Below are 21436 nucleotides of genomic sequence, written 5' to 3'. Positions count from 1 at the left end.
TTAAAAAAAATATATATGGTCTCCGGGATGGAAAAGAACTTGTAGACCAGTCTGTCACTGAACAGACCAAACAAACCACCGATTAAGTAGCATAGTTTTCATTTCAAGTGCAGAGGCAGACACAGCAGTCTCCCCCTCCGATTCTATTACCAACACTAATCTCCAAGTTCCTTCTGCAAAAACGTTCCTTATGTGAACACCTCTTTAATAAACTCCCACCCTGTCAGGGGGCGAGGAGATCAAAGGATCTTTCGGGCTGGGATTCTGGAAGGATTATCTGGGACGCACAGTTCTTTTGGTAAAGATACCAGGAAGAGCTAAGTAGTTGTAATGTTATTACATAAATTCCTCTCATTTGATTTTGAACCCAGCTTGCCACGAATGGAAAGAAGGTTGGCTATATATGCTGCTAAATTCGTGATACTAACCAACAGCTCTGGAAGGAGGACATGGCCCAGCAAATGTATGAGCTCAGCACACACGTCTCATGTGGCAGGCGGGAGAAATGACCAGGAAATGGATGCCAAGGCCGTTTGGTGTGACACAGGGTCACATCCGAGAGGCCATCCTATATTGGGGCTTCCTGTATCGCTGCTGACCACACAGTCCCCTGACTGTACGTGTTAAGATTGACAATAAACTAGTGATAAGAAGGAAACAAGGAAGATTTAACTGTCAGAAACCAGGCAGAGCTGTGCTGCTGAAAGGGGAACGAGCTTCTGAAATAGCAAGGCTTCACAAAAGGGAGGGGACAGCTTCTCAGAAAAGAAAACAATCCACACAGTTTGTTGTCTTTAAAGGAGATAGAAGAAGACAAAAGCAGGAAGTGCTGTCCTTCCTTCACCCTGCCACATTTTCAATGGAAGTCAAGTGTGCACATCAATCACAAGAAGGGAGAAGAGGCCGAAGCGATACCATCTTCAATTTTTTTTTGAAGAAAAATACAAAGATCTATCACAAGGAACAGTGTTCCTCATTTTGCTCTTTCGACTAGTCCAGTGCATGCCTCACTAAGAAGTCATTCCCATTGAAACACCCCGGTGCAGGCCAAGCATGACCCCTCTTTAAGCTTGCTGCATGGTTCATGCTCCCTAGCACCTGAGGCAGGCCTTCGGGCTGGAAGGAGAAGACTATGCCATAGTTCTCCAGAACAAAGATTCCGGGTCCACATTACTTAGGTGCTTCTAAGCCTCCCAGGCCCTTGCTTTGCTGTGGTTACAAAGAATACTGAACATACTTGGATAGTTAGAAGTCAAATATTTTTAAAAGAGTTGAGATGATTTGCCAGGGAATTCTAAGAGGATGGATACTAACCATATGCCCTCCAAATTTCGTATAAAACTAAAAACAATGAGAACAAATAATTTATTTGCACTCAATCTTGTCGTTGCACAATTAATTTAATATGTTCTCTGGTGGGCTCAGGCTATGATGTCACTTTCTGGGATAGAAATCAAATTTTGTTAAATTCTATTAAATGAAAATGAAATAATATATGCAGGCTGTCCTGAATTATGGACTTGGTTGGTTATAAAACTTGTTTGCAATTCTGTATTTTGGATACCAAAATACATTTTAAAATAATAAAAAAAATCAATGTTTGAAATAGTGGTTAATCCCAGGCAAAACTGCATACATTTATTTACTCCACAATGAATCTAAAGCATTGTATTATGCTTACAGTGCTACAGAAGTGGTAATGTACAAGAAGAAATGATTATAGCTAACATACATCAATAACTTATAATCGGCCATAAATTAGGCTAAAAGCTTTGCATGTATTATCTTTTTAATCCTCACAACAATCTTAGGTACAGATGAGGAAACTGAGCCTCAGAATGATATTCTGACCAGCTCTAGATCACACAGTAAGTGCTGAATACAGACTTTGAGGACAGGGAGCTGAACTCCAGAGATGACTCTAAGTGTTAAGAAACTTAGGCCTCTAGCTCCTGCTTGTTGTGGGGACCTGCACAGGTTACTCAATAACAATGAACCTGTTTTCTCAACTGAAAATTAGAGCTGGACTCACAGATTCTTCCCGCTCCCTTTAGGCTGAACATTCTATTATTCCATTTGCTACATTCCACATGTTATTGCCTTTGCCTGAAAATGTATTCAGTTTCAAACTGGGACAGATTCAACATCCTTTCCCCCTTACCTGGTGGAAGAGGGAGCTTGTAGGAAGAAGGACTTAGGAGTGGGTGGTGGGAATGCTAGAGGACACACGGGGAAGGGCATAGGGACTGTTAGATGGGGAATCAGGGGCATGTGAGGGTTTGAGTTTCCAGCTGGAGCCTTGTCATTCATTTCTTTTGCATGCACAGGGGGCGACTGGGAAGTTTCTCTTTCTACATAGGGTTTTGCTCCTTCCAGGACTCTATTCAACAGAACACACAGATAAAACTCCTCTCCTTGTTCTCCTGTCCCTGAAACAAGTACTGCCTAATCCCACTGAGGTTTTCTGAGTTTTTATCCCCAGTAACCAAAGAAGTGGACAGGAAGTGAAGGGCTTCCTGCCATGTCCACACGCAGCCCCCTTTTTATTGTTTCTTTCCACTTCAACTTTTGTAGCAAAACACTAAGATGTTGGGATAAATAAAGGATTGAAGGGAAAATCTATCAAATTTTAGCGGGAAAAATTTAGACTCCAAGTTTCTTCAGCATTTCTCTTTAGGAAAAGTAAGGAGCTTCAGCAAGGAGATGATATAGAAATTCCAGATTCTGTCTTCCAAAATGCTTGGATATAGAAGAGTCAAATAGAGGAAAGGAGCTGGGGAGTGCTGTCTTTGTGGTTTATGCCACTAGTTATTCTTCCTTTTCCTATTTCCCTAGAAGAATGTATAAGATGATGGGAAAGAGAAGGAATAATTGAAAGGAAACTCCATGCCACAAAAATCATGCTGGGAAGGCAGTCCTTTGGCCAGTAACAATGAGCATTAATATATGAGAGAGGTGACCCAGCAAGGCTGTCTATTCAAACATAACTCATGTTTAGGCTCAGAGTAAATATCGTAAAGGTTATCTAGTCTGATCACCTTATCAATGTGAGGATTTTTCCTGAGAGCATCTTAGGCATATGGTGAGGCAGGCTCTGTTCCAATATCCTATATAGCCCATCTCCTTCTTGGACAGCTCCAATAGTTAGAAAGTTCTTGGAACATTATCACTTCCAACTACTTGTTTTGGTGCAAACTCAATATGGGCAAAAATGAGTTTTATTTTTGCATTCCTAGAACCTCCTATTTAGTGCACAGCAGATGCTCAATAAGTGGTTAACTTAATGCAAAAGTAAATTAATGAATATAAACAAAAGAAATAGATTAAGACTACTTTCTAATCTATACAATGACTCTTTACATATCTGATAACAAATATGATGTGTCCTGAACTTTCTCTTTCTCAAGCTAACTATCCTCAATTTTTTCAACTAGCCCTCTGTGGATCTAACTCTGGGGACTTATTATATTACCCATATGTGCTTTTGTAATTTCTTATATAGATTCAAAGGAAATAAAATAAAAACCAAGAGGTAATAAAAAATCCTCTTATCACATCTATTTCTCTTTGTTATTAGCCATAAAAAGTCCTTTGAAGATTCTATATAGCCTTCTCAAATATTTCAATAATAAAATATATACAATGATTGTGTTCATTGTAAAAAAGTGAGAAAATAAAATTCTCTCATAATTCAAGCTATTCAGGTACATCTCCTTTCAGTTATTTTTAAAAAAGATTTTAAAATGTAATTTGATCATACGACATAGATCATTTTATACCCTGATCTTTAACTTAACAATGTACTATAAACGTTTTCTCATGTTATTATCAATTCTTCACTGAGACTATTCAAAGTTCTTATATTTCCTTAGAAGCTATCTAGTTATTTACCCAACCAATACCTTATGGTTGTACAGAACACAATATATCACTACAATAAATAGGACTTAGGAAAAAAATATATGTCCACGAATTTTCCCCACATAGTTGCTAATCAGTTTAGGAGAGATTACCAGAGGTATAGTTCGAAAGGTCAAAAGGTATACATTTTTAATAAGACTTTTGAAATATTCTCTCTCTAGCTACCTTTCCCAGCCCTCAAGACTAGGTTAAATTCCCTTGTTATATGTTACTGCAGCACTGAGCAGTTTCTTCATCACCATTTTGAATATCTAATTACATTTGTATTTCCTTTTAGACTGCAAACTGCAGTCAGGCAGGGCCATTGACATTTTTGCTATCTGTGTTTTGCATAAGACCCACCACATAGCTCATACTCCACGTATATTTTACTCAGCTGAGAATTGTCAAATTGCTTCCTTAAAAAGGGTCTTGTGCACCAGTAAGCAACGTTTATCCAACTCCTTGCATCAACATCCTAAAACTGAGATACCCCAAGTGCAGCCAAGCACTCTTGGTGTGAAGGAAGCCTGGGGCTAGGTGCCCTCCTTCAGATGTTAGGAGTTCAATGCGTTCAGGAAGCTCTGCCTGAATATTACCAGCTCTCGGGGCAGGAAGGCTCCTTCTTGGCGGGCGATGACCAGAGACGCTGTCTCCCCCTGCTTGGTGCTCCTCAGCACGGCCACCAGCTCTTCCTGAGTCCGGCCCGTGACATCTCTGCCATTCACCTGATGAGGACAATCAGGAACCATCACAATTACAGCACTTGCCATCTCCTTCTACCCTAATTGGTTTTTGAAAGTAAGCAGCAAACGGACTTCCCACAATCCATGAAGATCTGAAGTCATTAGTGAAAACATGGGCCCAAACCAACCATGTTTAAAATAACAATAACACACCAACCGTCACTCATTAAGCTGTTGGACAGCCTCAGAGAGTCAGTAATTCATATGAACAGTTTCTCCTAAGACTTCACATTCTTATGAGGATAAAATCAAACTGAAAGATACCAGAGAATGATTCTTTAAGTACGAAAAAGGTGTATTTCAAATGCTTAGCTGGCACCATTTTCTGCCTCATGCAGGAAGCAGAAATGGACTATTATCACATGGCAAATCCCTCTGGGAACAGGAGTCTTTTGTTAACATTCCATAGCGTTCTCCATGTTTGGAAAATTACAGTCATCATAGATTATTGGGAATTCTCATTTGCAGCTGTGTTGTCATTCAGTACATCTTTCATGATCTAGAACTGCCGACAGAGCGATGTAGTGTTGCTTCTATGCCATGAGGACATCACTCGGATTTCTTTTTTTCAATGAAGCTGCTTTCTTGAAAGGTAAGCTGACAATATATATTTGCCAAGGAGTTGAGGAGATGATTCTATCAGACAAAATTAAATGAGAGGGAAAAAAAAGCCTCTTGCATTGGGTAATTCCAAATTCTTCTCTAGAGGCATAGATCAACCCAAGACAGGCTGCCCCATTTTTGAAAGAAGTTTAAAGAAATTGTTACCAGGGCTTGGGTGTAACTTTGAAAATCTTACCCCTAATTAAAGGAACTCTTAGATTTGATCCAAATTCCTCAGGGACCCTAAGAGGTGAAAGTAAGACAAAGAAGACAGAGAAAAGCTTTCAGGGTAACTTGTCCCCATATCACTGGCCTCATTGGGGGCTTACTAAGTTATGCTGCTTATTAATGAGTTTTATAATTAAAATCTTTATCTTGTATTTCAGTAATGATTTTCAATATATTATATTCAAAATTTAAGTATTAATACATGTGTTTATATGTGGGAAGAGCTCAGGAGATTTATCTCAGTGCAGTGGCGGATGCAATGGCGTGAGCGCACTGCGCCTATACAAGCCTCCTCGGGACACCGGGAAATGGCAGCGCCCGCCTGAGTAAGCCCCCTAGAGCCCCTACATAGTACCCTGATCTTTCCTACTATTGGCTGCCCTAAGGATGATGTAAACTTCTGATTGGTCTGGAATGTTATGTATGTTGCTGCACTTACACAATAAACTCAGATCTGCATCACTGAACCTGGTCTCCAGAGTCGGGCATGCTTTGTTAGGACTCCGTCGGCCTCACTCCCGCGGGACCCCCTGCTTCATTTATATACTTACTTAAACACCAAGAAATACTTTATTGAAGATATTAATTTCAATTCTTACCTCCAAAATTCTGTCCCCGGATTGCAGACGGCCGTCTTTTATTGCTGCACCCTTTGGTAAAATGTTTTTCACAAAAATGGGACCAGGACCATGTATGGAAGAGTCTCTGGTGACCACAGTGAAACCAAGTCCTTCCGGGCCTAGTGAATAAGACCAGGAAAACGCAGGGTCATCATAAGAGGAATAATATTATATTCAATCCTGCACTAAACGCTACCTAATTTAGACTCATGTAGAACAAGTGAAATAGTTACATTCCAGCAAATGTTTTAAATAAGTTTCAGTTGTTCTAGTTGCAAATACAGATTGTATTTCTGACAGGCTACGATGCCATCAAAGCGGATTTAGGGCCAAGTGCAGACGTGTAACACTTTTGTTTATTAAGGCCCTAGAAGAAATGCCACATGTCCATACACCTGGGAGATTGAATTCTCAGTTAACCAGTAGAAGCAAAGGACCCTGGGACATGAGTTCTGCCAGCACTCAATGAGCGGGTTCCCCTATGGCCCCCTTTACGTGCATCTGTCCCTTGTACGCTGTATCCCACTGTCCCTTCGCTCACTCTTGCTGCTCCTGTCCTGCTCGCTTGCATCTTCAAGCTCTCGGTAAGGATATGGTTTTTCACTCTATCTAAAGGTATGCTCAGATTTCTCTATCCTAAAGAGTCCTTACACAAATCTTACTGCTTCTTCAGTCTTCCATCACCAGTGACCTGCCCGTGAGCATACCCAGCAATTCTTCCTATTCTTAATTTTTCCCCTTCTCTAGTGTTGACATTTTTTAGCAATCATTTTCTTGAAATTAACTCTCCCCTTGGTCTCTGTATCTTTATTTTTTGATTATTTTCCTACCACTCTGATCATATCATATATGTCATTCTCTCTCTTACCCACTGTTCTCCCATAGCAATAGATGTTCTCCAAGGACCTGTCCTGGAACCATTTTTCCTCCAGACCCAGCTCCTGGCTCAAACTATCTTCTCCCTATAAATGACACCTAGATGTCGTTGTTTGGCTCCAATCTCTGTTGGCATTCTAGAAATCACCATGCACATACTTTCACCAGCTCTTCAAACGTCACGATGAACCTGTTCTCTGATGCAGATCCCGACCTTTTCAAAGACACTCATCTACATAAATTTATAATTTCTAGAAATGGCATCTCCATCGTGCAAGTTACTCTAGCTGAAACTCTCAGCAATAACTGTAATTCCTCTCTCTCATCCCTCCTACATCCAGGCAGCTACTAAGGCATACACATTATATCTGAACACATGCAATGCACCCTTTGCTGAGACTTTGTTGTTTGGCCTCTTCTTTGGTGTATCTTTTTGCTGTCAGATTAATCTTCCCAAAGTACAACTGTGATGTTATATTCTTTATTTTTACAATCAAGGCTTTCTGATGGATTTTTTAAGGCCACATTCTACTTTTGATTCATCTATCCTCAAAGCACACAGCCTTATATCTATACACAGTTGGGTAATTTGTATGAAAAGCACAAATTGTGCATTTATATAAAAAGCCCAATTGCTAAGCACACTGGTCTGTTTGTGCCTCTCAGTCAATACATTTTCTTTCTAGTATAGAATTCTTACAGGGGGAGGCAATTTTGACCAAAGGATCTTTCAGAATAACCTCTCTTAAAGGTACATGTTTTTTGCTTTGAATGTATGTTAACAAGCATTCTAAAACTACTTTATGACCATTAAATTACCTGCTAATTTAGACAAGAATCTATGAGATCTTAGTTTCTTTTGAATTGAGTCTTGAAAATCACATATTATTGTAGAAGTCTGCAGTGGGGGAAGGGAAGTTACAAAATAAACAAAGGCACGGAAATGCATGAATGCTTATGTTTATGATAATATTGCATACATATGTATGTACACCCATGATCTAGTCTCATTGATCTGCATTTGAAATGGATAGAAGGATTGAAAAGATGAATAAAAGGTTAAACATGCCTTTGAAATTAAGTATATTTTTAAAAATTGCTTGCAATGTTGAATTAATGATATGACTAATTATCACATGTTTGGTTTCTGAGGAGTAAATTTTTTTTTGCTGGTCAAAAACTATGTTAGAGAACCAAAAACATGTTTTTTTGAGCTTGGTCTAAGGTTGTTTCAAAAATCATGAATCTTGCTCAAAACAGGAACAATTGAATTTTAGTGTCTATTTAGTATTAACTTGTATTACAGTGTTGCTCTGTCTCTATCAAGTTTGCAATGATTCTCTCCAATCCCCAGCATGTCTATTATTTTCTTGTTTAAAATAATTTACACTCTTCACAAGAAGAGATGAATAAGAAAGTACTATAGTTTTCAGAAATGTGTTACCTAAGTATACACTTAAATCCATTCTTTGATACAATTAAATGAAGGGAGAATTAACGAAATTAGCCTTAATGCATTTCTCTTAACCAATTTTATACGTTACAATAATAGAATGCTATTAAGCATAATTTAATAATTACCTTTCTTAAGGTCAATCTTAATTTTTTTTGCATTTTTCTTGCTGCCAAACCCCATGAGAGGGGAGAGTGAGGGAGAGGATGGCTTTCTCCCTATTCTTGGTACTCGGGGGCTCTTGCTTTGCTGCAGGGAAGGTGACCCATCTTCTTCGGGGCTGCTTGTTCCTGTGAGACTCACGGTCCTCATTCCCGATCTTGGGTGGACAGGTGGTGGTGGCTTTGTTCTCGAAACACCATCGTTGTTACCAAAAATGTTCAGAGGTCCAATGACTGATTTTTCGTACTGCTCACGGTTTTGAGGGGGGAGCACGTGGAGGAGGACACAGGGAGCTTTCATTGCCTGGCGGAAGACGTCTTGAGCCCTTGAAGGAGAGTTAGGAAACATGTAAGGAAACGTGGAAAGAACTGAGGTTAGCAATGCCATCTCTAAAGCACGCCAGCATCACAGTGATGGGAGCAGCACATTAGCCTAGGAGATGCTATCACTACCCAACGAGGTTGACTTTGCTAACTGAATACTAGTTACCACTCATGTCCTGCCCATTAGGTGCCCTGTACTAGGCTAAACATGCATTAGTCTCTCAAACTTCTTTTTTTTTTAAAGAATATATTTTTATTGATTCCAGAAACAGCAAGGGAGAGATAGAAACATCGACGAGAGGCAATCATCCATTGGATGCCTCCTGCACACCCGCAACTGGGGATTGAGCCCACAATCTGGGGATGTGCCCTGACCAGGAATTGAACCATGGCCTCCTGGTTCATAGGTCCATGCTCAACCACTGAGCCATACCAGCTGGGCAAGTCTCTCAAACTTCTTAATGACCATATTAGCTCTCATTTTACAAAATGAAAAAACATTGAGGCCCAGAGAGATTAAGTAACTTGTCTACTTAAGCATTTCTAAATCAATCCTGTAATGATTACTGAAGTAAATATCAAAGCAAGCTTTAATTTTAGATGGGAAAAAATCATTTTGTATATTGATCAGATTATCAATTAATTCCCTTTTAGGACTTCATTCTAAAGTATAGGTCTTCTGTAACAGGAGTTTTGTTCCCAAAGTTTAGTTTTGACACAAACGTTTCCTCATAGAGACATCTGGTAGGTGTGCAGGCTGAGCCAGATGTCATAGTGGGCCGTTGATCCCATATGCACCATCTTGTTCATTCTGGTCACTCTGTTGTCGACTACCTACAGTTTTTACTTTTTTGTCTTAGCACTTTATATTTCTCCTCAAATTTCTGACTACTTTTTTTTCTTCTTCTTCTTCCTTATGCCTTATGATGCGGTAACATTATTCCCTTTCCAGCCTTTCTTGCCAGTGAGACACAGTGAAGGCGTAGAGAAAAGCTGGATTATCTGGGAGGCAGATACTTTTTTGTTCTCCCATTTCTCTTTCCTATTTTTTGAAACTCAGAAGTGACGGAGGGAACCCCTGCAGCCATCCTGTGAGCCTGACACAGCTGAAAGGCGGCAGCCACACAAGAAGAATGGTAAAGCAGAAAGAGGGAGGACGCCTGCTACGCTGATGATGGTGGACTCACCACATCAACGCTGGACTGCCATCTCCATACTTTTTTTCCTTAGGAAAAATAAATGTTAATCTTGTATGAGCTACTTTTATTTCAGGCCTCTGTTACCAGAAACCACACCAAATAATAATGAATCATAATTCCCACTGCCTTCTGCGCCCCTCTCATCTTTCTGAAGCGCTGAATTGCCCATGTGGGTAGTGGAGGAGCGAGAAGACTGCATATAACAACCCCGCTCTCCCGGCCAGGTCCTTGATCAGGAGTCAGTTTCTGATCTCAACTAACTCCACACAGAATTGTTTTAAGCCCCAATTTCCACCTCTAAAAAATAGGGATGATAATGTCTGTCTTACATACTTATCAAGTCCTTGTAAAAGACAGTAATATCATTATTAATGACTATAATTTTATCTATTATTCATTATTTTCAGAAATAGACAATTAAGGTTTCCTTTTCTTCCACACTTAAACCTGATGCTCCCTAAACCCACAATCACTGGCCCCTTCCCTCCACAGACCATACTGACAACTAATGGCCACAGGGAAGACATATTATGAGTTATTTTGGTCAGAAACAAGAGGTTGGTGATGATTACTAGGAAGTATTCATCACACTTTTCTTCTTGCGCCAGAATCCCAAGGCAAGGCCAACATACATTTAAAACTTAAACCTGATGCTCCCTAAACCCACAATCACTGGCCCCTTCCCTCCACAGACCATACTGACAACTAATGGCCACAGGGAAGACATATTATGAGTTATTTTGGTCAGAAACAAGAGGTTGGTGATGATTACTAGGAAGTATTCATCACACTTTTCTTCTTGCGCCAGAATCCCAAGGCAAGGCCAACATACATTTAAAAAATACACGCAGCCCTAGCTGGTTTGGCTCAGTGGATAGAGTGTTGGCCTGCGGACTGAAGGGTCCCGGGTTCGATTCCAGTGAAGGGCACATGCCTGGGTTGCGGGTTCCTCTCTGAAATCAATAAAGACATATTAAAAATAATAATAATAAATACAAAAATACGTGCAGGCTGCTACATCTTCTAAATCTTTGGTCAACAAACCTATTCCCATCACATTTTCATTCACAGAGAAATGATTTCTTGGGGGAGAGTATTTTAATCCCCTCCCCCCTTTGTTCCTATTATTCAGTGAGTCCTCACAGACATCACTCACAGATATTTAGTTGAAGGAAGACTGCTGATACCAAGTAAGTTAATTAATAAGCTGAACTAACAGTCTGTGAAAAGAGTCATTAAATACCAGTTTAACTGACCCATATCCCAGGAAAAACAAACCCATCTATAGATGCCCCAGAAAGACAACCAGCTGGGAAGGCTTGCTCCATTCTACAGTTTAACATTCACTCCTGGGGCTGTCGGGGGCTTTGCGTATGCTGAAATATAAGCTGCAATTAAAAATGGGTAGTCTAGGGTCCTTCAAAGGGAACTGACGGAAATTTTACATAGAATTTTGATCATAATGAGCACAGCAATGATTGTAAACATTCTAGCATCACGTAGTATATAAAACAATGGAAAGAATGCTTACTGAACAAAGGTTTTGTCTGCGAGGTCCACGTGGTTGATCTTTACAATGCACTCATTCTCCTGAAACAGTCCTTCCCGCTTGGACCTGCTGTTTTCTTCAATGCCGCGGATGAAGAGTCCGAGAATCCTAAATGCAAAATTTAGGTTGAAGTGCAACTACTGAATAATAATATGCTCATTATTTCTCCACTTGCAACTATTCAGAAATAAGTACTGATTTTTATTTATGGGGAAAAAAGGATGCTTTATATTCAGGCAACTGTCTGTTATTTAAATCCTAAGTGGAAAAAGAAGGACAAAAAACACAACTCACTCAAAAGAGAAAAATCCCTTCAAGACAAATAGACATAAATGCCTACCCAGGGCGCATGAATCTACAGTCCCATTTCCAGTGCTTGTAGGAAACTTAGAAAGGGCTCTGGTAGCTAAGTGCAGCTGAGGATACAACAGGCTGGTGGTTTGGAGGAGGGCATCACAGCGGACCGCAATATGCAGTTAGTGCCAAGGGGGCAACTTGATGGTTAGTAACAGGAGAGGATGAGTTATTCACTGTAATGTTTTTGCAGTCTTACTGCCTGTTTCAATAATTTGCATCTTAAAAAGTTAACATTTAAGCACAGATCTTATTGCTCCATTTAGAAGGAAGTTTGGTCCTATTTGTTAATGGAATGAAACATATGCTGAGTGTCTTCTATGTGCTCAGGAAGGAGGCGTATGAGACAAGGTTGTAGGGCCAGGGCAAATGGTCAGTACATGCTTAGAGCAAAACAGAAATTAAAAGTCTGGACACATCAATAAGCCTAGATCCTTCATAGAAGGATGTGGGGAGAAAGTGGGATGAAACTGGGTCAGAAGAATGAGTAGAATTTGGATAAGAAAGAGAGAATCGACAAGAAGGCAGGATAAACGCTGTGTTTGTGTAAGCTGGCCTTGTGTGAGGAGCAGTGTGGGAGCTAACACTGGATGGGGCGGCCAGTGGAGGGGCCTTGAATACTTTCCAATGGCCTTAACCTGATATGGTTGGAGTGGCACCTGCACCCCCACACACTACTTCTGAGCAAGGCAGTGGTTTGAGGAAGGCAGGGCTTTGGGAAGAGGTGCCTGAAATTTCAACCAATCTGGATTCAGAGAGGACACCTGGTGGCTCCTAGTGCTTTGTGGTTGTGGCTTAAAGTCCGGAAGGGAGGGAACTGGAAAAGAAAGGAAAGCGAAAGAACTACAGCAATAAAAAGATAGGGGTTGAATTTTATATATATACTAGAGGCCCAGGGCACGGATTTGTGCATCGGTGGGGTCCATCGGCATGGCCCGCAGGAATCGGGCTGAAATCAGCATCCAATATCCCCCAAAATTGTAGTAGTGCGTGGAGTGGCAGGTGGTCAGGGAGGAACTGCTCCTGCTCAACCTAGTCATCTGAGTGGGGATCCCACTGTGGGAGTGCACTGACCACCAGGGGGCAGCTTCCTGCATTGAGCGTCTGCTCCCAGTGGTCAGTATGCATCATAGCAATTGATCAACTGGTCACTTAGGCTTTTATATATATAGACTAGAGGCCTGGTACACGAATTCATGCACGGGTGGGGTCCAGCCAGCCCGCCCCAATGGGAGCCCATTGGGCTGGGCCGGCAGGGGGGAAGGGCCGTCGGTGGTTGGCCAACTGGCCTCACCCACAATCGGGTATTGGTGGCCGATCGGGGGCTGGGCTGGCTGGGGAGGGCAGGCGATCAGGGCCCGGATCAGGCTGGTTGGCTGCTGCAGTGCGCATCACAGTCATCGGTCATTCTGGTTGTTCTGGTCATTCCAGTGTTCTGGTTGCTGGGCTTTTAATATATAGATATAGATATAGATATAGATATAGATATAGATATAGATATAGATATAGATATAGATATAGATATATAGATATGTGTGTGTGTAAATCTATTACATATCAGTAGTAACTACATAGAAAACTAGAAGATATTAAATTCATGTCTATTATAGATATTTCTCTTTTGAGGATTTCCCTGTTCCTTGTGGCATGTTAGAGTAACTAGCTGTAGCCCAGAGTGAGAAAGACCTTCTCCACAAGGAATTTTCTGGATGTGGAGAAGCTGCCATCTCCTCTTCCCTGGTCCTCTTGTTTTTCTTTGTCATCTCCTTCTATAGGGGCCTCGAGGGCTATTATACAGCCCCTCTGCATTACATCTCAAATCTAAATAAGATATGAGCACACTTTATGGGTGAATATTAGGGTCAGCCATGGACAAAGGGCTGTCACTAATAAAAGTGGAGGAGAAAACCCATCTTCCTGTTTGGAACAGCCACAAAGTGGAGCCTCTGCCGCTAGGGCCTCAGCTGGCTGAATGAGCACATGTCATCTCGAGATGGCAGCAGGAGAAGCACAGCAGTGACACTGAGATCTCTACTGCAAACATATTGGATGGATTCAGTATGCGGATGCAAGAGAGAGAACTGCAAACAGTCATACCACCCATTCAGGGAAGGCCCAGGTCACAGGCCCAGTGTGTGGTGAGGTGTTACGCTTCACTCCCTAGTTCCAGCAGGTTAGTAATTTAACCTCATTCTGTGCGGAGGAGGACAGGGGCCAAGGTTGCTATTTGATAAAGGATCTGAGATTCAAGTGAATATTTTTAAGGCACTAATCCTACCTTAATCTAACATAATATTAAAAGTTGAACTCTTGGACATGCAAAAATATAAAAGTAAGGAAACAGAACAAACTAGTGTTTCTTTCCTAAATTCAACAACTCTCTGAGAGTTCACATTTTGGAGTTTTGTTATGGTGGACTCACAATAACATGATCCATTAGGAGACTCACATGTGGTTCTAAAATAGTTTATGTAAGTGATATTTTTTTAACAAGCATTCAAGTCTTCCTTTAATTTAATTCGGTACATCATCAGTCATGTAATGCTACTCCATAGGATTTAATTTCACATTTTGGGAGATGAATTAATTCTTTCAGGCCACTGGGTTGCAATTTAGCTGGCATTTTACAGCTGGAGCATGCTATGTGACCCTTGCTGATCGAAATAACCTAACTCTCCATGAAAAATTTATTGACAGTATAAGCCCAACTCTAAAAGCCATGTGTCAGAGGTAATTTTGGTAAAATGTAAAACTGACTGATTTTATGAGTTTGGTCCCTGGCAAACCATTCCTGCCTCTCTGTTCCTTGGAAGGAATGGACTCCAGTTAGATTTCATGCAGAATATGCGAGACTCAGAAAAGAATCCCTCATAACCCACTTTGCCCCACACTGGTGGGCTGCAGTAGCTGTCTCATTTGAGACCAAGACTCTCAGGATATAATGATTAATGCTGTCAAGGAGTTATAAGCTGAGATAAACAGGTTAATTTGCATTAATAAGCAGTGATAAAGGAGGCTGAAATCCATAGTCCTGAAGAATCAGAGGGGTAGCAATTGCTTCTTGGTCTTCTGAGAATCATTCAGGCACCAGCCCACCCTCTCCCTGGCCGACTTCCATTCTTCCCACTGCATCACATGGCCTCCACCACGCTCCCAGCTTAGCATTCTGATCTAAACATCAGTTCTTCTCACATTGTGTCTCTCTTTACCCATCCCTTCCTTCTTCTCTCTCATATTTAGCTGTCATTCCTATGAAACTGAGCTACAGTATTTTTATTTACTAAAAATCAAAGAGATTCAATGACTTTAATTATAAAACAAAACCACATTGGTTTTTAAAAAAATAAAATTACATTGTTTTTTACCTGCCAAAACTCGGTTTTATACATGTATGTATGTATGTATGTACGTATGTATATATATATATATATATAAATCTATGTATAAATATATTCATACAAGTATATATAAATATATATATATATATTTTGTTTGTTTGTTTGTGTTTTACTGTGCAAGCCAATAGCCCTCTATACAAGCAGCATTTAGCACCCTGTGCTGTGATAGCCAGTGAATTCATTAAGGCTTTATCTAATACAACAGCCACTATATTGTACTCAGGGTGTTCTAGCTTAGATTAGGTTTCTAATTCAACAACAGGTGTGGCAGTATTATTCTAAAAAAAAAAAAATTTGGAGGCAAAGCCAATTACAGTAGTCCTAGTAAATAATTAAATGTAAATTCTAATTTAAAATAATGACACAAACCAATAAATGGAAGGAAATTAAGAACTAAGTATACCACTCTGACCTTAGCTCACCCCACCCCCTCTCACACAGGGAAACCATATGGCATTATGAAGTCAGACACTTGTCTGACACGCTCTATACCCAGTTACATGTAGACACATGGGTTAAGTGTGCTTTTTCAGCCTGTACTCATTACTTCTTAACTTTTATTGGCTCATGTCTCCACATCCATACCATTTTTTATGTTTTTAAATTAAATTTCCTTTCTATAATACTAGTGGATAGCAGAAAAAAGTTACACAACTATTTCACTAAGTTACTGAGCAGTTGACCATGAACTTATAAAAGTTCATTGTTGAACTAAGCTTTTCTGTTTTAGTCAAAATAATAATAATAATGACCATTTACACATTCATACGGTGTGTGTTTTACAAGGAGCTTTCCCATTTTTAATGTCATTTAATCCTTATAACCTTGATGTGAAATAGGTATTCACAAGAGGCAAATTGAGGGGACTTTCTCAAAGTTATAAAAAGAGAACACCGCGATTCAAATCCAAGTATTCTGAATCCAAGTCCAACCTTCTTTCCACTATTCTCTGAGGCTTATGCTAGAGAAGTCAGAACTAGGAGGGAGAAGGGAAGAAATCAATAAATTCCAGTGACTTTTCCTCGTTTGAAGTGAGAGAAGGTGATTGCTGGTCTAGAGGGTCAACCTGTTTTCCAAACCATTGAAAATGAAGTATGATGATGATCACATTGTATATTCCCTCACGTTTTGGACATTGGGATGATCTTGCGTTCTACTCCAGCTTCATTAAGCTAAAGGGCCTGCACTGTAACCCCTCTGGTATTTCACAAAGCTCTACCGCTGCACTTCTGCCAAAAGCCATTAGACTTTCTCAGGACAACTGGGTAAATACTCTCCCTGTCTATCCAGAAACAGCCTCTGCTTGTCCTGTGCCATCACCCGGAACATTTATAAACACCCTTATTAACACATACAGGAAATGAGACAATAAGAGCCACCGGTTTTTCAGTTCATTTCTTTTTCAGGAGCATCCATTCCGGCAACAGCTTGGCATCAGCTGTTATTTGCAGAAAAAATGGTGATGACTTTGCAATTACAGGTAGCAGATGGCTACCTGCTGAAAACGATGCCAACCAAAATATCAGGCCTAAACCTGCTCTTCCTGCTATATGGCAGCCTGAATTGAATAAATATTCAGAACCAGTAAATTAATACTATATAACCTTTGGGAAAAGTTCTATTTTAGATAGAGCAATGGAGTGAGAGCAAGTCTCGAGATCTGGATTTTGTACGACCTTGAGAAAATCAGCTGACTTTTCTACTTGTTGGTCTCTCCTAAGCTGAAATAAAGTGTTGTGCCTTTTTGATGATGCATTTAATTTAAGAAAACAAATATAGCAAACTACTTAAAATCATGTCATATGAAATACTGATTTTCTTTTAAGTTTTTGAGAGTCCTTGTCAATATAAATCTAAAGGCAGTATCTTGTTGAAAAGTGACATAATATCTAATACTAGTTTTGTATGGTTGTTATAACAGTATTAATATTAGCTCTCAGGTACACATTTAATTTCCATCAGTATCCAATCGGGTAGACAGTATTTTCAAGAAAGGCTGACACAATCTAAATTAATATTCGCCAGTGTAAAATTTTAAAAGGATATGGTAAGTTATTTATAATCGATCATATTTTATTTTTTTAAGTAACTAGCATGATGACATTTTGCTACTATAGCTAACATCATCAGAATATACACAGCTTTTGATATGATTAGATATGTTATATTATTTATTATTCTAAAATCTATATTCCTGAGGAATATCAGAAAATATCAGTTTGGAATTACTATATTCATTTGTTGAAGTGTATTTTAGAACATTAAAAAATTCAGTTGCAATATTCATCTAACAATATATTAAAATCTTTTCTAAGGATTTTGTTTACTACATATTACTGATAAGACTACATTAAGAAAGCACTTCATAATTAATTGTAAATTCAGGAAGTGTCATTGATTTTTTTTCTTTTCCATTGCATCTTAGAAACAAATGATTTCATTTTCTTTTTAACACATACGTGGCCAACAGAAGTTATTATCTTGAGGTGTCCATCTGAATGACAAAGATACACACTTAATCCTCTTCATAGAAATGTTTGGGCAAATGAGCTCCTGTCAAGGTGTCCATTAGCATGAACTCCTGATAGAAGAAAAGCATCTTACCTTCCACTCAGAGAAGAAAAGAAGGGCACTACATGTATTCCCAGGGGGCCTCCTTCAGCAGAAATTTCCACTGTTCTGGTCATATCACTGGGGCAGAAAAAAAGAACATTGATGAGTCTCTGCTAAAAAAATACAGATGAAGCACATTAAAAAAATGATTTTAGGATTATATCAACTTCTATAAATTTAACAGCAGAGATAAAACCAAAGGAGTGCACGATTTACTGATAATGTTCAGAAGATTTGGGAAATAAAATGCTTCAAAGAGTTTCTGATTTCTTATTTTTTCTTCTAGAAGAGGAACAAATGGAAATGACTACCTACAAAAATAACTTCCTACTTAATCTACATAAATCAACATATTTAAAAGGATGTACAAAAAAATAAAAATTTTCCCCATTGAGACACACTTGAAAATTACTGTATAGATGATAAAATACATAGAACTAAGCACAGCTATGCATAATCATAAAGTATGATTTCCCCCCCAAAAAGAGGAAAAATGAAATAAAATATGTATTTAATAGAAAGAGCATAGAATTAGATTTTACAACTGTGAAGCCACAGTTGGTAATATATATAGGCATGTCCAAAGCATTATAAATCAAAATTTAAAGTTGCCTTTTAATAAGGCATCAGTTGTATTCAATGGAACAATTCCAAATTTTCACCTCTGTATGTTTTTTAGAGGCAGAAAAGAAGTTATAAAGCCTGGAGAAAATGTATTACAGAAAGAAATAGAAAGCCTGACCCGCCTAACCTACTCCAGATTAAGGAGAGGAGGAGCTAGAAACATTAACAGATAGTGTGTATGACTGAAATGTAGAAGACCCTGGGAGCTTTTGAGTAATAAAATGTGGAACTAACACGTTTTTATATAGATGGGAAATAATAACCGTGAGCAATTATTGGCTCTTTTAATCCCAGAGAGAGAAAATAAAATTGCCAGAGGAAAAATGATAAAGTTGAAGCAAACATCCCAGTTATGGAAATTGTAAGCAGGTTTCTATTGTTTTCTATTTACATGAAAATGACCTGAAACTAGATGTCAAATTAAGAGCTACAGCTGCTACAAATGCATTACTGCTCCAAATTGAAAATGGTGAAATTTGGCTCCTTGCTGGAAAGTTGAGAACAGCATTAAGACAGCAAATGCCTAATGAACTCTCTGCATGAAATATTCTCTAAATTATCAGCAATCTAAAATAAATACATTAAATATATTCTCATCAGAGGATTAGGCTTATTTTTTAATGTGTTTTCATTTCAAACCTATTATCATTAAAAACGGCAAAAAAAAAAGGAGAGCATGTCACTTTCCAACATTTGTGGAATCTGATGGAATTTCAAAGCTGATAATAAATTTCAGATGAGTTTTGCTCAGATATTGCTGATATATTTAAAACTTGTTCAGTCAAGCAGGGTATAGCAGAGGCTTGGAATAAAAGGTAGAAACAAAACAAATCTTAGAGTAATAATATCATAGGATAAAATAGATTCTTTTCTGTACTCTCTGTGTGAGAATATGGACATTATATGAATATATGTCTATAAAATACGAGGTAAAGGGATGCACTATAAGTCATGTATAAAAATTGTTTGGTGGGCAGAGAATGTTATATAGCTTTCAATGGACCACAAGGCAATCATTTTTATATAATAACAGAGATATAGTGCTTTTGGAGGTATTTGAGGAAGACTAAACCAAAACATTCACGTTCTAAGGTTACAGTATTATTTTAAAGACTTTTAAAAACAGAGACTAAAATCTCATTTAACCATTGAAACTTTATCTCAACCTTTATGATGTACTTTTATAGTTTTGCCCTTAGAGCATAACACTTATCTTTCCTAATAAATGTATTAAGTACACACATGCTGATAGATGGCACTCGTATGTATTATATAAAGGTTTTTGGAATGCAAGTGTTTAGTCTAGTATAGACTTCAAGATTTCAGCTTAAGAAGTTTTAGAATGCCTTTATGGATTCTCATTTTTTCTCTTTTGCAAATATTTCTCTACCTCCCTCAAAACCCCGGTGTAAATTTAAGTTCTTTGTGTCACACTGATGTCTGCTCTTTATTAGTCCTATATTTTTACATTCACTTAATAAAGTAAATCTTACAATCTGTTACAGTAATCAATCTTGTTTTAAGAACTAAAACTTTTTTGGGGGACGCACTTTTTAAGTTTCACCTCTACTTTATAAGATTTAATTTTTCAACAATTCAGAGTGAACTTTTATGTTATTTTTATACAGGACAGCACAATTTTTGGCTTGAGGGATAATTAACAACTGTTATATTACTACGATGAAAATATTTTTGTATTAGAAACAAAAAAGACTTTTAATTATGTTGACTGTAATATGCAGGCACTTACAGGGAATTTGATCTAGTTAATATAGACAAGCATTGTAAGTTTTATGCATACCATGGCCCACCATGCTCTTTGTCAATTGTTATCTGTTTTTCATTTCAAGACAGAAAGAAAAGCATTTTTAAAAAGGGGGCCTGAGAGATTAGTACATATATTTTTATTTATTTTTAAAAAACCCAAACCTCGGTATTATATAAATTTGATAGAGTTCCATAGAAATCTCTCTATACACCATTTGTGGAAGATAAACACAGCAATTAGAGCTGGACACAGTACCTCACAGAGTGAAAATAGCTATCAATGCTATTTGTTTAGGTAAGTTACAGAATAGAGTTCAGGGACCAGTGAGCAGGATATGCACACATTTATTTATGTACTAGCACAAATGCACCGGTGGGGTCCCTTGGCATAGCCTGTGGGGATCGGGCCAAAACCAGCAGTCCAACGCTGCCTGCTGCTCCTGCTCATCCGGGCTCCACTGTGCATGCCGCCGCCTCTTAGTAGGCTCACTGCCACTCCGCTGTGGTCTCTAGGCTGTGGTGGCCAGCTGTGAGCCCTGCGTCCAGCGCCCGTTCGGTCAGCTGAGCGGCACTGCCACTGTGGGGTACACTGTGGGGTTCCTGCATTAAGCGTCTGCCCCCTGGTGGTCAGTTGGCATCATAGTGACTGGTTGACCGGTTGTTCAGCCATTCGGTCACTTTATATATATAGACTAGTGGCCCGGTGCACGAAATTCGTGCACAGAGGAGGGTGTGTTCCTCAGCCTGGCCTGCACTCTCTCCAATTTGGGACCCCTCGAAGGATGTCCTACTGCCAGTTTACAGGGATCGGGCCTAACCAGCAGTCGGACATCCCTCTCGCAATCCGGGACTCCTGGCTCCTAACCGCTCACCTTCCTGCCTGCCTGCCTGATTGCCTCTAAGCACTCTTCCTGCCAGCCTGCTCACCCCCAGCTGTACGCCCCCCCCCACCGCCCTTGCTGGCCTGATCACCCCTGCACTCCCCTCCTGGCCTGATTGCCCCTAACCACCTCTGCCTTAA

General features: G+C 39.3%; 1 protein-coding gene across 1 annotated transcript in view; it reads right to left on the bottom strand.

Annotated features, from left to right (window-relative positions):
• The window catches only part of PARD3B (par-3 family cell polarity regulator beta), an 838084-nt gene that overhangs the window by 420326 nt on the left and 396322 nt on the right, over window positions 1-21436 (bottom strand). Inside the window, exons 6-10 of the mRNA XM_006759450.2 lie at window positions 18016-18102; window positions 11642-11767; window positions 8555-8913; window positions 6077-6216; window positions 4500-4628 (exon numbers count right to left, since the gene is read on the bottom strand). Of these exons, the coding sequence (XP_006759513.1) occupies window positions 4500-4628; window positions 6077-6216; window positions 8555-8913; window positions 11642-11767; window positions 18016-18102 (841 nt within the window). The remainder of the gene's footprint in view (window positions 1-4499; window positions 4629-6076; window positions 6217-8554; window positions 8914-11641; window positions 11768-18015; window positions 18103-21436) is intronic.

The sequence above is a fragment of the Myotis davidii genome, unplaced genomic scaffold, assembly GCF_000327345.1.
Source record: "Myotis davidii unplaced genomic scaffold, ASM32734v1 scaffold394, whole genome shotgun sequence".
Taxonomy (NCBI): Eukaryota; Metazoa; Chordata; class Mammalia; order Chiroptera; family Vespertilionidae; genus Myotis; species Myotis davidii.
Note: the sequence above shows the minus strand (reverse complement) of the source record. Positions and strands in the feature narration are given on the sequence as shown.